This window comes from Oncorhynchus mykiss, chromosome 8 (assembly GCF_057628025.1).
Source record: "Oncorhynchus mykiss isolate SJ-2025 chromosome 8, ASM5762802v1, whole genome shotgun sequence".
Classification (NCBI taxonomy): domain Eukaryota; kingdom Metazoa; phylum Chordata; class Actinopteri; order Salmoniformes; family Salmonidae; genus Oncorhynchus; species Oncorhynchus mykiss.
Window position 1 is genome coordinate 91,110,185 of NC_143029.1, and position 12,777 is coordinate 91,122,961.

A 12,777-nucleotide genomic window follows, 5' to 3' on the forward strand; every position below is an offset into this window, starting at 1 on the left:
CAAGTTGAGGGAGTGTGCAATTGGCATGCTGACTACAGAGCTGTTAGTAGAGAATAGAATGTTAATTTCTCTACCATAAGCCACTGTCATTTTAGAGAATTTGACAGTATGTTCAACCAGCCTCACAACCGCAGACCACGTCAATGGCATCGTGTGGGCGAGCGGTTTTGCTGATGTCAACGTTGTCAGAGTCCCATGATGGCAGTGGAGTAATGGTATGGGCAAGCATAAGCTACGGACAATGAACACAATTGCATTTTAAATCGATTGCAATTTGAATGCACTGAGATATCCTGAAGAGATCCTGAGGCCCATCGCTGTGCCATTCATCCATCACCTCATGTTTCAGCATGATAATGCACAGCCCCATGTTGCAAGGATCTGTACACAATTCCTGGAAGCTGAACATGTCCCAGTTCTTCCATGGCCTGCATACAGACAGACATGTCACCCATTAAGCATGTTTGGGATGCTCTGGATTGACGTGTACGACAGCGTGTTCCAGTTCCCGCCAATACCCAGCGACTTCACACAGCCATTGAAGAGTGGGACAACGTGCCACAGGCCACAATCAACAGCCTGATCATCTCTATGTGAAGGAGATGTGTCACACTGCATGAGGCAAATGGTCACACCAGATACTGACTGGTTTTCTGATCCACGCTCCTACTTAAAATATATATATATATGTGACCGACAGATGTACATCTGTATTCCCAGTCGTGAAATCCATAGATTAGGACCAAATTAATTTATTTCAATTGACCGTTTTCCTAATATGAACTGTAACTCAGTAAAAACTTAATTGTTGCATGTTGCATTTATTTTTGTTCAGTAAAACGTTTTTAAAAAAGGCCCAAAAGGCAATGCACTCTCTTCCTCGTGTTCTTGGACAATCCAACTGCCATCCACTCACCTACAGACTAAGCTATTTTCACTTTGGATTATAACTTATTGTTGTTATGTTTCGATAGGAACATTTAGATTGATAAGAGTCCATTGGTATTGGGATCATAAATAACTTGACTACAACAGACAGTAAAAGGACATACAAGCTGTTTATAAAGTAGGTCTGTCACCTCCTAGTGGCCAAATGTCATTGTCACATAGATCTCTATAAGACCACATCATATCCACACCAAAAATACCAGCCTGGTCTCAGACTAGGCGTAACATAGTAAATTTAAATCCGGGACACTCAAATTAGTATTATAATGTTACGGTTACATAAGACGGATCGTTACTTAAGGCAAAAAACAAAAGTAGGGTGGTTGATCAAGGTAGATGGGTGGGCATATAACGCAAACATCTAGCAACCCAAAGGTTGTGAGCTTGAATCTCATCCTGGACAACTTTAGCAACTACTTTCTAGCTACTTAGCATGTTAGCTAACCCTTCCCCTAAACCTTTAACCTAACTCCTAAACATAACCCTAACCCCTAGACTAGCTAATGTTAGCCATCTAGCTAGAATGTAACATATAATTTATTTAGCAAATTCATAACATATACAAAATGGGTGATGGACATCCACAAATTAATACATCACTTACTTACATAGTAACATATCATACTAAAAGGTGCAGCTCGGATTTACGTACAGAATAATACGAAATGACCTGACACCAGGTTGAAACTACAATTTTAAAAAATATTTATTTTTTTATTAAGTTTTCAGCTTTTTTTTCCCACCATCTTTTTTCTTCTTGGGTGAAGCATCTTCCTCTTGGACCACTTCTACAGTCGAGATCCTGACCCTCTTCCTCTTCTTCTCAAGCTCCAGTACATCCTTGACATCTGTTGGGGATGAAGGAAAACAACCACATGATATTCTCATGCGTATGTTTTTCTGGCAATATAGCATTTTAAAACCACCCGAAATATTTTTGTACATAACTTTCTATAAAAAGAGACCTTAATGTTAAGGGTTTCTCTAGTATTCAAGACGTTTACATCCAGCAATTCCACATATTAGATCTTGTCCAACATAATATAATAGAAACAGAATAACTTTCGTTGTGGCAAGTCACGCAGCAACATTCACACAAATGCCATACGAGACAAACATATGTCACAAGAACCAATTTATCATTCAAAATTGGTTGTAGAACCAAGCCATATTAGACTAGCAGGGCACCTCCACCCAGTAGAACCAAGCCATATTAGACTAGCAGGGCACCTCCACCCAGTAGAACCAAGACATATTAGACTAGCAGGGCTCCTCCACCCAGTAGAACCAAGCCATATTAGACTAGCAGGGCTCCTCCACCCAGTAGAACCAAGCCATATTAGACTAGCAGGGCACCTCCACCCAGTAGAACCAAGCCATATTAGACTAGCAGGGCACCTCCACCCAGTAGAACCAAGCCATATTAGACTAGCAGGGCACCTCCACCCAGTAGAACCAAGCCATATTAGACTAGCAGGGCTCCTCCACCCAGTAGGACCAAGCCATATTAGACTAGCAGGGCTCCTCCACCCAGTAGAACCAAGCCATATTAGACTAGCAGGGCTCCTCCACCCAGTAGAACAAAGCCATATTAGACTAGCAGGGCACCTCCACCCAGTAGAACCAAGCCATATTAGACTAGCAGGGCTCCTCCACCCAGTAGGACCAAGCCATATTAGACTAGCAGGGCTCCTCCACCCAGTAGAACCAAGCCATATTAGACTAGCAGGGCTCCTCCACCCAGTAGGACCAAGCCATATTAGACTAGCAGGGCACCTCTACCCAGTAGAACCAAGCCATATTAGACTAGCAGGGCTCCTCCACCCAGTAGAACCAAGCCATATTAGACTAGCAGGGCTCCTCCACCCAGTAGGACCAAGCCATATTAGACTAGCAGGGCTCCTCCACCCAGTAGAACCAAGCCATATTAGACTAGCAGGGCACCTCCACCCAGAAGAACCAAGCCATATTAGACTAGCAGGGCACCTCCACCCAGTAGAACCAAGCCATATTAGACTAGCAGGGCACCGCCACCCAGTAGAACCAAGCCATATTAGACTAGCAGGGCACCTCCACCCAGTAGAACCAAGCCATATTAGACTAGCAGGGCTCCTCCACCCAGTAGAACCAAGCCATATTAGACTAGCAGGGCTCCTCCACCAAGTAGAACCAAGCCATATTAGACTAGCAGGGCTCCTCCACCCAGTAGAACCAAGCCATATTAGACTAGCAGGGCTCCTCCACCCAGTAGAACCAAGCCATATTAGACTAGCAGGGCTCCTCCACCCAGTAGAACCAAGCCATATTAGACTAGCAGGGCTCCTCCACCCAGTAGGACCAAGCCATATTAGACTAGCAGGGCTCCTCCACCCAGTAGAACCAAGCCATATTAGACTAGCAGGGCACCTCCACCCAGTAGAACCAAGCCATATTAGACTAGCAGGGCACCTCCACCCAGTAGAACCAAGCCATATTAGACTAGCAGGGCACCGCCACCCAGTAGAACCAAGCCATATTAGACTAGCAGGGCACCTCCACCCAGTAGGACCAAGCCATATTAGACTAGCAGGGCTCCTCCACCCAGTAGAACCAAGCCATATTAGACTAGCAGGGCACCTCCACCCAGTAGGACCAAGCCATATTAGACTAGCAGGGCTCCTCCACCCAGTAGAACCAAGCCATATTAGACTAGCAGGGCACCTCCACCCAGTAGAACCAAGCCATATTAGACTAGCAGGGCTCCTCCACCCAGTAGAACCAAGCCATATTAGACTAGCAGGGCACCTCCACCCAGTAGGACCAAGCCATATTAGACTAGCAGGGCTCCTCCACCCAGTAGAACCAAGCCATATTAGACTAGCAGGGCACCTCCACCCAGTAGAACCAAGCCATATTAGACTAGCAGGGCTCCTCCACCCAGTAGAACCAAGCCATATTAGACTAGCAGGGCTCCTCCACCCAGATTGACTCAGGTGTGAATTCTTATGTAAATGACATATTTTTGTATTTAATTCTTTCAATACATTTTCTAAAAACATGTTTTCACTTTGTCACTATGGGGTATCGTGTGCAGAAAATATAGATATTTAATCCATTTTGAATTTTGTAACAACAAAATGTGGAATAAATCAAGAGGTCTGAATGCTTTTCTGAAGGCACCGGAGCCATGAGGGGAACCCCCTAGTATAACTTAGCGTTTGCTTTTAGTTCCCCCCCCCCCTTAAAAGTGTCACAGCTCGTAAACGTATCAATATTTATCTTCTAAAAGGAGCTATGACATAGCCAATAAATATTTGGCACAACTTTGGATTTCACCCGTCTCATTATCGAATGGTTTACACTGTTTGGAAGTTGACGGCCTGAGGTTATCTTCTTCTCCAGCTGGAACATGTTCCAGGACTCGTTCTGCCCCTGAACAAGGCAGTTAACCCACTGTTCCTAGACCAGTTAACCCACTGTTCCTAGACCAGTTAACCCACTGTTCCTAGACCAGTTAACCCACTGTTCCTAGGCCAGGTTAACCCACTGTTCCTAGACCAGTTAACCCACTGTCCCTAGACCAGTTAACCCACTGTTCCTAGACCAGTTAACCCACTGTTCCTAGACCAGTTAACCCACTGTTCCTAGACCAGTTAACCCACTGTTCCTAGACCAGTTAACCCACTGTTCCTAGACCAGTTAACCCACTGTTCCTAGACCAGTTAACCCACTGTTCCTAGACCAGTTAACCCACTGTTCCTAGACCAGTTAACCCACTGTTCCTAGACCAGTTAACCCACTGTTCCTAGACCAGTTAACCCACTGTTCCTAGGCCGCCATTGAAAATAAGAATTTGGGCCTCCCGGGTGGCGCAGTGGTTAAGGGCGCTGTACTGCAGCGCCAGCTGTGCCATCAGAGTCCCTGGGTTCGCGCTGGGCTCGCGCTGGGCTCTGTCGTAACCGGCCGCGACTGGGAGGTCCGTGGGGCGACGCACAATTGGCCTAGCGTCGTCCGGGTTAGGGAGGGATTGGTCGGTAGGGGTGTCCTTGTCTCATCGCGCACCAGCGACTCCTGTGGCGGGCCGGGCGCAGTGCGCGCTAGCCAAGGTTGCCAGGTGCACGGTGTAGCCTCCGACACATTGGTGCGGCTGGCTTCCGGGTTGGATGCGCGCTGTGTTAAGAAGCAGTGCGGCTTGGTTGGGTTGTGTATCGGAGGACGCATGACTTTCAACCTTCGTCTCTCCCGAGCCCGTACGAGACAAGATAGTAGCTACTACAACAATTGGATACCATGAAAAAGGGGTAAAATTCAACAAAAAAATAAAATTAAAATAAAATAAAAAAATAAGAATTTGTTCTTAACTTTCTTATAATAAAATTAAAAAATAAATATATAAATAAATGTATAACACTAACACTAATAATGATGAAAAGCCAAACCAGGACTGGGGTAATTTGTGGTTCTTCATTCACCCTGGTGACCCAAAATGTTGTTTATTTTTCTACTACATAACTGATTAATAGAATCAGGTGTTTAGTACTGGTGCAAAAACTACCATGTGCGCCATTTTGGCACCGGGACCAGGATGCGTGTGCATGACAGTCACTTTGGGAAAAAATGCTAAAATGGCATATTATTATTATTGATTAAGAATTAGACAGTCCAGTACCGTGAGACGTGGTAGGTTCTGTTTTGACCTCTGGGGGAGGCTCCTGTAGAGTGGTGGGCTTCCACACGGCCAGACAGGTCAACCGAGCTGTAGTATTCACCTTCCCCAGGAGGACCGGAGGCTCCAAGGACTGGAACACAACAGACGACCACCGGATCAGAGAAGAGAACACAGCGTTTAGTGCCATCGTGTCAACTCTTGGAATCGTCATGGTTACTTAAAAAGACGAGTAGCAACACAGACAACCGTGAATATAGATGACATCACTGATGAATGATACAATGTCATCCTCTTTAGAGCAACATTACTGTTCATCAACCCTGGGAACCCTCTAGTCCTACCAGAGACAGTGTGTAAATGCTTGGTCCTACCAGAGACAGTGTGTAAATGCTTGGTCCTACCAGAGACAGTGTGTAAATGCTTGGTCTGGTCCTACCAGAGAGTGTGTAAATGCTTGGTCTAGTCCTACCAGAGACAGTGTGTAAATGCTTGGTCTAGTCCTACCAGAGACAGTGTGTAAATGCTTGGTCTAGTCCTACCAGAGACAGTGTGTAAATGCTTGGTCCTACCAGAGACAGTGTGTAAATGCTTGGTCTAGTCCTACCAGAGACAGTGTGTAAATGCTTGGTCCTACCAGAGACAGTGTGTAAATGCTTGGTCTAGTCCTACCAGAGACAGTGTGTAAATGCTTGGTCTAGTCCTACCAGAGACAGTGTGTAAATGCTTGGTCCTACCAGAGACAGTGTGTAAATGCTTGGTCTAGTCCTACCAGAGACAGTGTGTAAATGCTTGGTCTAGTCCTACAGAGACGGTGTGTAAATGCTTGGTACTACCAGAGACAGTGTGTAAATGCTTGGTCTAGTCCTACCAGAGACAGTGTGTAAATGCTTGGTCCTACCAGAGACAGTGTGTAAATGCTTGGTCTAGTCCTACCAGAGACAGTGTGTAAATGCTTGGTCCTACCAGAGACAGTGTGTAAATGCTTGGTCTAGTCCTACCAGAGACAGTGTGTAAATGCTTGGTCTAGTCCTACCAGAGACAGTGTGTAAATGCTTGGTCCTACCAGAGACAGTGTGTAAATGCTTGGTCTAGTCCTACCAGAGACAGTGTGTAAATGCTTGGTCCTACCAGAGACAGTGTGTAAATGCTTGGTCCTACCAGAGACAGTGTATAAATGCTTGGTCTTGTCATGCAGGGCTCTCATGGAAGACCACTTGGTCTCAATGGGACACCCCCTGCCTAAATAAAATACAAATTCCACCTACAGGCCGTTGAGGGTCACAGTGAACGAAAGCAGAGGACAGGTAGACAGGTGGTACACACCTCAAGGACAGGTAGACAGGTGGTACACACCTCAAGGACAGGTAGACAGGTGATACACACCTCAAGGACAGGTAGACAGGTGGTACACACCTCAAGGTTAAGTTTCCACATTTTGATGAAGCCATCGTTTGACGCCGTCACCAGAACACAGAAGTCATCCACGGTGAAACTGTCCACCGATTTCACCCTGACAGAGGTGAAGACAATATTCAGCACAACTTTTTCACAAAATTACCAAGAAAACATCCAAGGATTCTATTAAATCATACAATTAAAATGTACATAATGATTACAGGAAGGAAACAGCGAAACCATAGATATTAATTCTACGTACCTGGTTTCATGAGCCTCGAACTCACAGAGCACCTTCTGAGTGTTGATGTCACACAGCCTGACTGTCTCGTCGTCCCCAGCTATGGCCAGGATGGAATTCTGATGACAAACAAACCAATTACTCCATACAAAAAGGGACAACAAAACTAACGGCTACTTCTAAGTGGACAAAGGTCGCTTCCCTTCTCACATTCATCCATCCTGTTTCTTTACTGTTCTGCGTGTGTGTGTGTGTTCTACGTGTGTATCAAGTCTAGTGACCACCATTAACCTGCATCTTGACTGACACAAATATACCATGTGTATTAAGCATTACTCTAAATATTGCTCACCATTGTGTTGATCACTCTGAACTAAATATAAAACTTTAGTGATCTTACATTATCCTTAACAAAAGCCCAGAACCCCTAGCCTTCTGGATAAGAGCCCAGAACCCCTAGCCTTCTGGATAAGAGCCCAGAACCCCTAGCCTTCTGGATAAGAGCCCAGAACCCCTAGCCTTCTGGATAAGAGCCCAGAACCCCTAGCCTTCTGGATAAGAGCCCAGAACCCCTAGCCTTCTGGATAAGAGCCCAGAACCCCTAGCCTTCTGGATAAGAGCCCAGAACCCCTAGCCTTCTGGATAAGAGCCCAGAACCCCTAGCCTTCTGGATAAGAGCCCAGAACCCCTAGCCTTCTGGATAAGAGCCCAGAACCCCTAGCCTTCTGGATAAGAGCCCATAACCCCTAGCCTTCTGGATAAGAGCCCAGAACCCCTAGCCTTCTGGATAAGAGCCCAGAACCCCTAGCCTTCTGGATAAGAGCCCAGAACCCCTAGCCTTCTGGATAAGAGCCCAGAACCCCTAGCCTTCTGCATAAGAGCCCAGAACCCCTAGCCTTCTGGATAAGAGCCCAGAACCCCTAGCCTTCTGGATAAGAGCCCAGAACCCCTAGACTTTTCGATAAGAGCCCAGAACCCCTAGCCTTCTCGATAAGAGCCCAGAACCCTAGCCTTCTGAGTAAAGCCCAGAACTCACAGTGAGGAACTTGATGGATGAGATCCTCTTGGGGTTGATGATGGTTGATGTCAGAGTCGCTGTTTCCAGGTCATAAACGTCCACCTTGTCGCCGATCACGACCACATACTTATCCCCCTCGGGAGACCACTTCACTATCACCGCATCTAGAGGAGAGGGAGTTAGAGACAAAATGGCCGTGACTATTTTACATATACAAAATGTGTCAAATACTGAAGCTTGGGGCGGCAGGGTAGCCTAGTGGTTAGAGCGTTGGACTAGTAACCGGAAGGTTGCGAGTTCAAATCCCCGAGCTGACAAGGTACAAATCTGTCGTTCTGCCCCTTCTTAACTGACTTGCCTAGTAAAATAAAAGGTCAAATTAAAAACATTAAATGTGTAATGGGTACATGGTCAGATTGAGTGATAACTTACTCTGTTTAATGTTTTTGATGAAAGCCGATCTTCCGTCGATTAGATTCCACGTTCTGCAACCACAAAAACCATCAGTCAACTTTAGTTCCTCGAGAATGTTTCGAACACCTACAACAAGAACCGAAAATGTACTCAAAAACAGAAAGCAAACCGGAGTGTCTTGTCTGTGCCGACAGTCAGGGCCAGTTTCCCTGAGGGATGGACGGACAGTGACGTAACTTGACCTCTGAGGAGAAGAAATAAAACACGTACGTTAGTGCTGGGATGGAACAAAGACCTGCACATTATTCCCTTAGCTTCCCATGACCCCTTAGAGTTGGCGACCTTAATGGATTGACGTGTTAATCCCGTAGGTCATTAGGTTTCCATCCAATAGTATCTGTATTATAAATACACTGAACCAGAATAGAAACGCAACATGTTAAGTGTTTTATGAGCTGAAATAAAACATCCCAGAAATGTTCCATACGGCACAAATGTGTTATTTCTCTGAAACGTTGGGCACAAATGTGTGATTTCTCTGAAATGTTGGGCACAAATGTGTTATTTCTCTGAAACGTTGGGCACAAATGTGTTATTTCTCTGAAACGTTGGGCACAAATGTGTGATTTCTCTGAAACGTTGGGCACAAATGTGTGATTTCTCTGAAATGTTGGGCACAAATGTGTTATTTCTCTGAAATGTTGGTCACAAATGTGTTATTTCTCTGAAATGTTGGGCACAAATGTGTTTACATCCCTGTTGGTGAGCATTTCACCCTTTGTCAAGATAATCCACCCACCTGACAGGTGTGGCATATCAAGAATCTGATTAAACAGCATGATCATTAATTACACACCTTCTTCTAGGGACAATAAAAGGCAACTAAAATGTGCAGTTTTGTCACACAACACAATGCCACAGATGTCCTAAGTTTTGTTGGAGCGTGCAATTGGCATGCTGAATGCAGGAATGTCCATCAGAGCTGTTGCCAGAGAATTGAATAGTAATTTCTCGACCATAAGCTGCATCCAACGTTGTTTTAGAGAATTTGGCAGAACGTTCAACCAGCCTCGCATCCACAGACCACGGCCTCGCATCCACAGACCACGGCCTCGCATCCACAGACCACGGCCTCGCATCCACAGACCACGCATCCACAGACCACGCATCCACAGACCACGGCATCCTGACCGGTTGCATCACCGCCTGGTATGGCAACTGCTCAGCATCTGACCGTAAGGCGTTACAGGGGGTAGTGCATACGGCCCAGTACATCACTGGGGCCAAGCTTCCTGCCATCCAGAACCTATATACTCGGCGGTGTCAGACTCCAGTCCCCCAAGTCAGAGACTGTTCTCTCTGCTTCCGCTAAGGCAAATGGTACCGGAGCATCAAGTCTAGGTCCAAAAGGCTTCTTAACAGCTTCTACCACCAAGACATAAGACTGCTGAACACTTAATGAAATGTCCACCCGGACTATTTACATTGACAATTCCCCCCTTTATTTTTACACTGCTGCTGCTCGCTGTTAATCTATGCATAGTCACTTCACCCCTACCTATATGTACAAATCACCTCAACTCACCTGTACCCCCGCACACTGACTCTGTACCCCCTGTATATATAGCCTCGTTGTTATTTTATTACTTTTGTTTATTTAGTAAATAACCAACTGCACTGTTGGTTCAGGGCTTGTCTGTTGTATTCGGCCCATGTGACAAATAAAATGGCATTTGACGTGATTATTTTATATATGTCATGACTTTACGCACATTAATAAAAACATAAAAAACTGTGGATGGAAACATGCTTAGTTTGACACTATATTGAGAATCATGTCTGTCGGTGGGGGTTGCAAAATTCTGCTGACTTCCCAGAAATCCCGGTTTCGAAGATTCCAGGACTCAGAAGGGAATAAGCAGACATGCGGAATCTTCCAACCGGGATTTCTGGAAAAACCTAATCATTTCTGTGAGAGTGACAACTTACTTGTGTGCTCTGATGGACTTAAGACACTCCCAGTTCCTGGTGCTCCAAACACACAGCAGCCCGTCCTGTCCTCCACTCAGCAGGTGGGAGGAGCCATAGAACTCCAGACATGAAATGGTACCTGAACAAAGATCATAACAATGAAAACTGGGTCAGAGGTACTAAAGTCCTCTTACAGCAGCCGCAACACTTAGGGGAACAATATTTCAATCGATATTAGTGGCTTGCCATGCCTAAAGACCATGGGCCACACAATAATGTGTCAGTGACTTAATCAAACCTGCATGTCGAAAGAATAGACAGTCAAAACTTAGCCATTGAAGTCATAAATTAATGTTGGATGCAGTTAGTGAGGTACCTTCAAGATCGTCAGATTGGGAACCGATTGTTGCTGTAGCAGGTGAGATTCTGCAGCTCTCAAAACCTGAACATTACTAGACTGATTTCCAAAAAGTGGTTTTCCTGAACTCACCGTCACGATGCAGAAACATTTTCTATGCTCTTTCTCTTACAAAAATGTTTTTCCCTACTGGAGTAAATGGTTCCATTGCTAAACATTTTGCTACAGTGTTCGACTAATGAATACACCCCTGACGCAGCAGAGTTCCATGTTCAACCCTCTTCTTCATGTCATCTCTCGTACCGTCGTGATGCAGCAGAGCTCCATGTTCAACCCTCTTCTTCATGTCATATCTCTTACCGTCGTGATGCAGCAGAGCGCCATGTTCAACCCTCTTCTTCATGTCATATCTCTTACCGTCGTGATGCAGCAGAGCTCCATGTTCAACCCTCTTCTTCATGTCGTAGATCTGGATGGTCTCGTCTCTGCTTCCTGTAGCGATATACCTCTCGCTGGTGGCCACCGCGGACACTGAGGCAGTGTGGGCATGGTGGGTGAAGTCTGCTGTGGCTGTCCACTCCTGCAGATAGACAATACAGCAATGAGACCTGCTTCCAAACATATGGCAATGGAGGTTTGATCAATAGAGGCAATACAGGTCATTCATTATATTAGCAGTTTAGCGGTGGAAGCTAACACCTTTATCAAATGGGCAATAGAGTGATGAATAACATTACCATTAGGTTGACAGTGAGTTTGGATTAAACTGAAAAACTGTCTAAAGATCAACACCCCCCCCCTCCCAATGTTACTGGAAGAGTCATGGGACTTGTAACGTTACAGCCACACCAACATTCTTAATTTAAAATGAATCCTAGAAGTATTGGTTTACTTCTTTTTTTTAAGTATTTGTAATCTTATTACAACATGTTTGCTGGTAACGTCACGGATTAGTTCGTTTCGGTGTCATCCGTTACATACTCCCCGACTCTGTTAACTAACGTTAATCGGTTCGCAAAAGGTAAACAGTATAGTTTGTCATATATACAGGACAATCAGGTATCAAAATCCAAGCTGAGAAACTAAAGCAACATACCTCTTCACCTGTAGACACCCGGTAACCAAAGGCGATCTGCTCGTAACTTCCAGCAATGAGCTCTATTACGGGCCCCATGCTGTCCTAACGATGAATGCTACAGTAACTAACAAATAACCTTTCTCACGTGTTTCTGTTGAGATTATTCCGACTCTGTCACCGGAAACAATCAAAACCAGTAAAGGGTAACTGTTGTAACTTGCGTGCAAAACATGAGCTGAAAGAAATATGATTTTAACTAGCTAGAAACAGTTGCTAGAAAAACGATTTCGTGCTTGAAAACACATGTCCCCCAGATTGACGGTACGCGCATGCGTGAGGGTAATATTCACTTCCGAGTTCGACATTCTGGGATTTCAAAATATAAGTCCAAATCACGTTGGGTGCGTCTCTTCTCAGTGATGTTTCATGCAGTCCTAATTTCGTTTGCCTACAAGTAAATCAGGCCTATAATAATGAAATAATACAATACATAGAATAAAATATAATGAAGTGAATGTAATAATAATTTATTTATTTCACCTTTATTTAACCAAGTAGGCTAGTTGAGAACACCTTTATTTAACCAGGTAGGCTAGTTGAGAACAAGTTCTCATTTACAACTGCGACCTGGCCAAGATAAAGCAAAGCAGTGTGACACAGACAACGACACAGAGTTACACATGGAATAAACAAACGTACAGTCAAT

At 45.0% G+C, this 12,777-nt stretch overlaps 1 protein-coding gene across 3 annotated transcripts; it reads right to left on the bottom strand.

Moving 5' to 3' along the window:
• Positions 1-1,039: 1,039 nt before the first annotated feature.
• pak1ip1 (PAK1 interacting protein 1) lies at positions 1,040-12,431 on the bottom strand. 3 transcript variants are annotated; one of them, XM_090182950.1, is made up of 10 exons: positions 12,090-12,431; positions 11,411-11,573; positions 10,654-10,774; positions 8,834-8,908; positions 8,683-8,735; positions 8,269-8,414; positions 7,254-7,351; positions 7,010-7,106; positions 5,597-5,726; positions 1,040-1,796 (listed from the first exon to the last, which is right to left on the bottom strand). In XM_090182950.1, the coding sequence occupies exons 1-10, from the start codon at positions 12,165-12,167 to the stop codon at positions 1,666-1,668; spliced, it is 1,092 nt and encodes a 363-aa protein (XP_090039076.1). In that variant the 5' UTR covers positions 12,168-12,431; the 3' UTR covers positions 1,040-1,665. The 3 variants fall into 3 exon arrangements, with proteins under 3 accessions (XP_090039076.1, XP_090039075.1, XP_036842588.2); XM_090182949.1 differs by having other exon boundaries at positions 11,354-11,573; positions 12,090-12,425; XM_036986693.2 differs by lacking the exons at positions 11,411-11,573; positions 12,090-12,431 and adding an exon at positions 11,297-11,376.
• Between the last annotated feature and the right edge of the window lie 346 nt (positions 12,432-12,777).

Excerpts from the sequence above, each read along its gene's own strand:
- pak1ip1 (XM_090182949.1), bottom strand. The coding sequence starts at position 12,167 with ATGGGGCCCGTAATAGAGCTCATTGCTGGAAGTTACGAGCAGATCGCC. Across the intron at positions 11,574-12,089 it reads GGGTGTCTACAGGTGAAGAG|GAGTGGACAGCCACAGCAGA; the intron begins GTATGTTGCTTT and ends GTCTATCTGCAG. Across the intron at positions 1,797-5,596 it reads AGAACCTACCACGTCTCACG|ATGTCAAGGATGTACTGGAG; the intron begins GTACTGGACTGT and ends CATCCCCAACAG.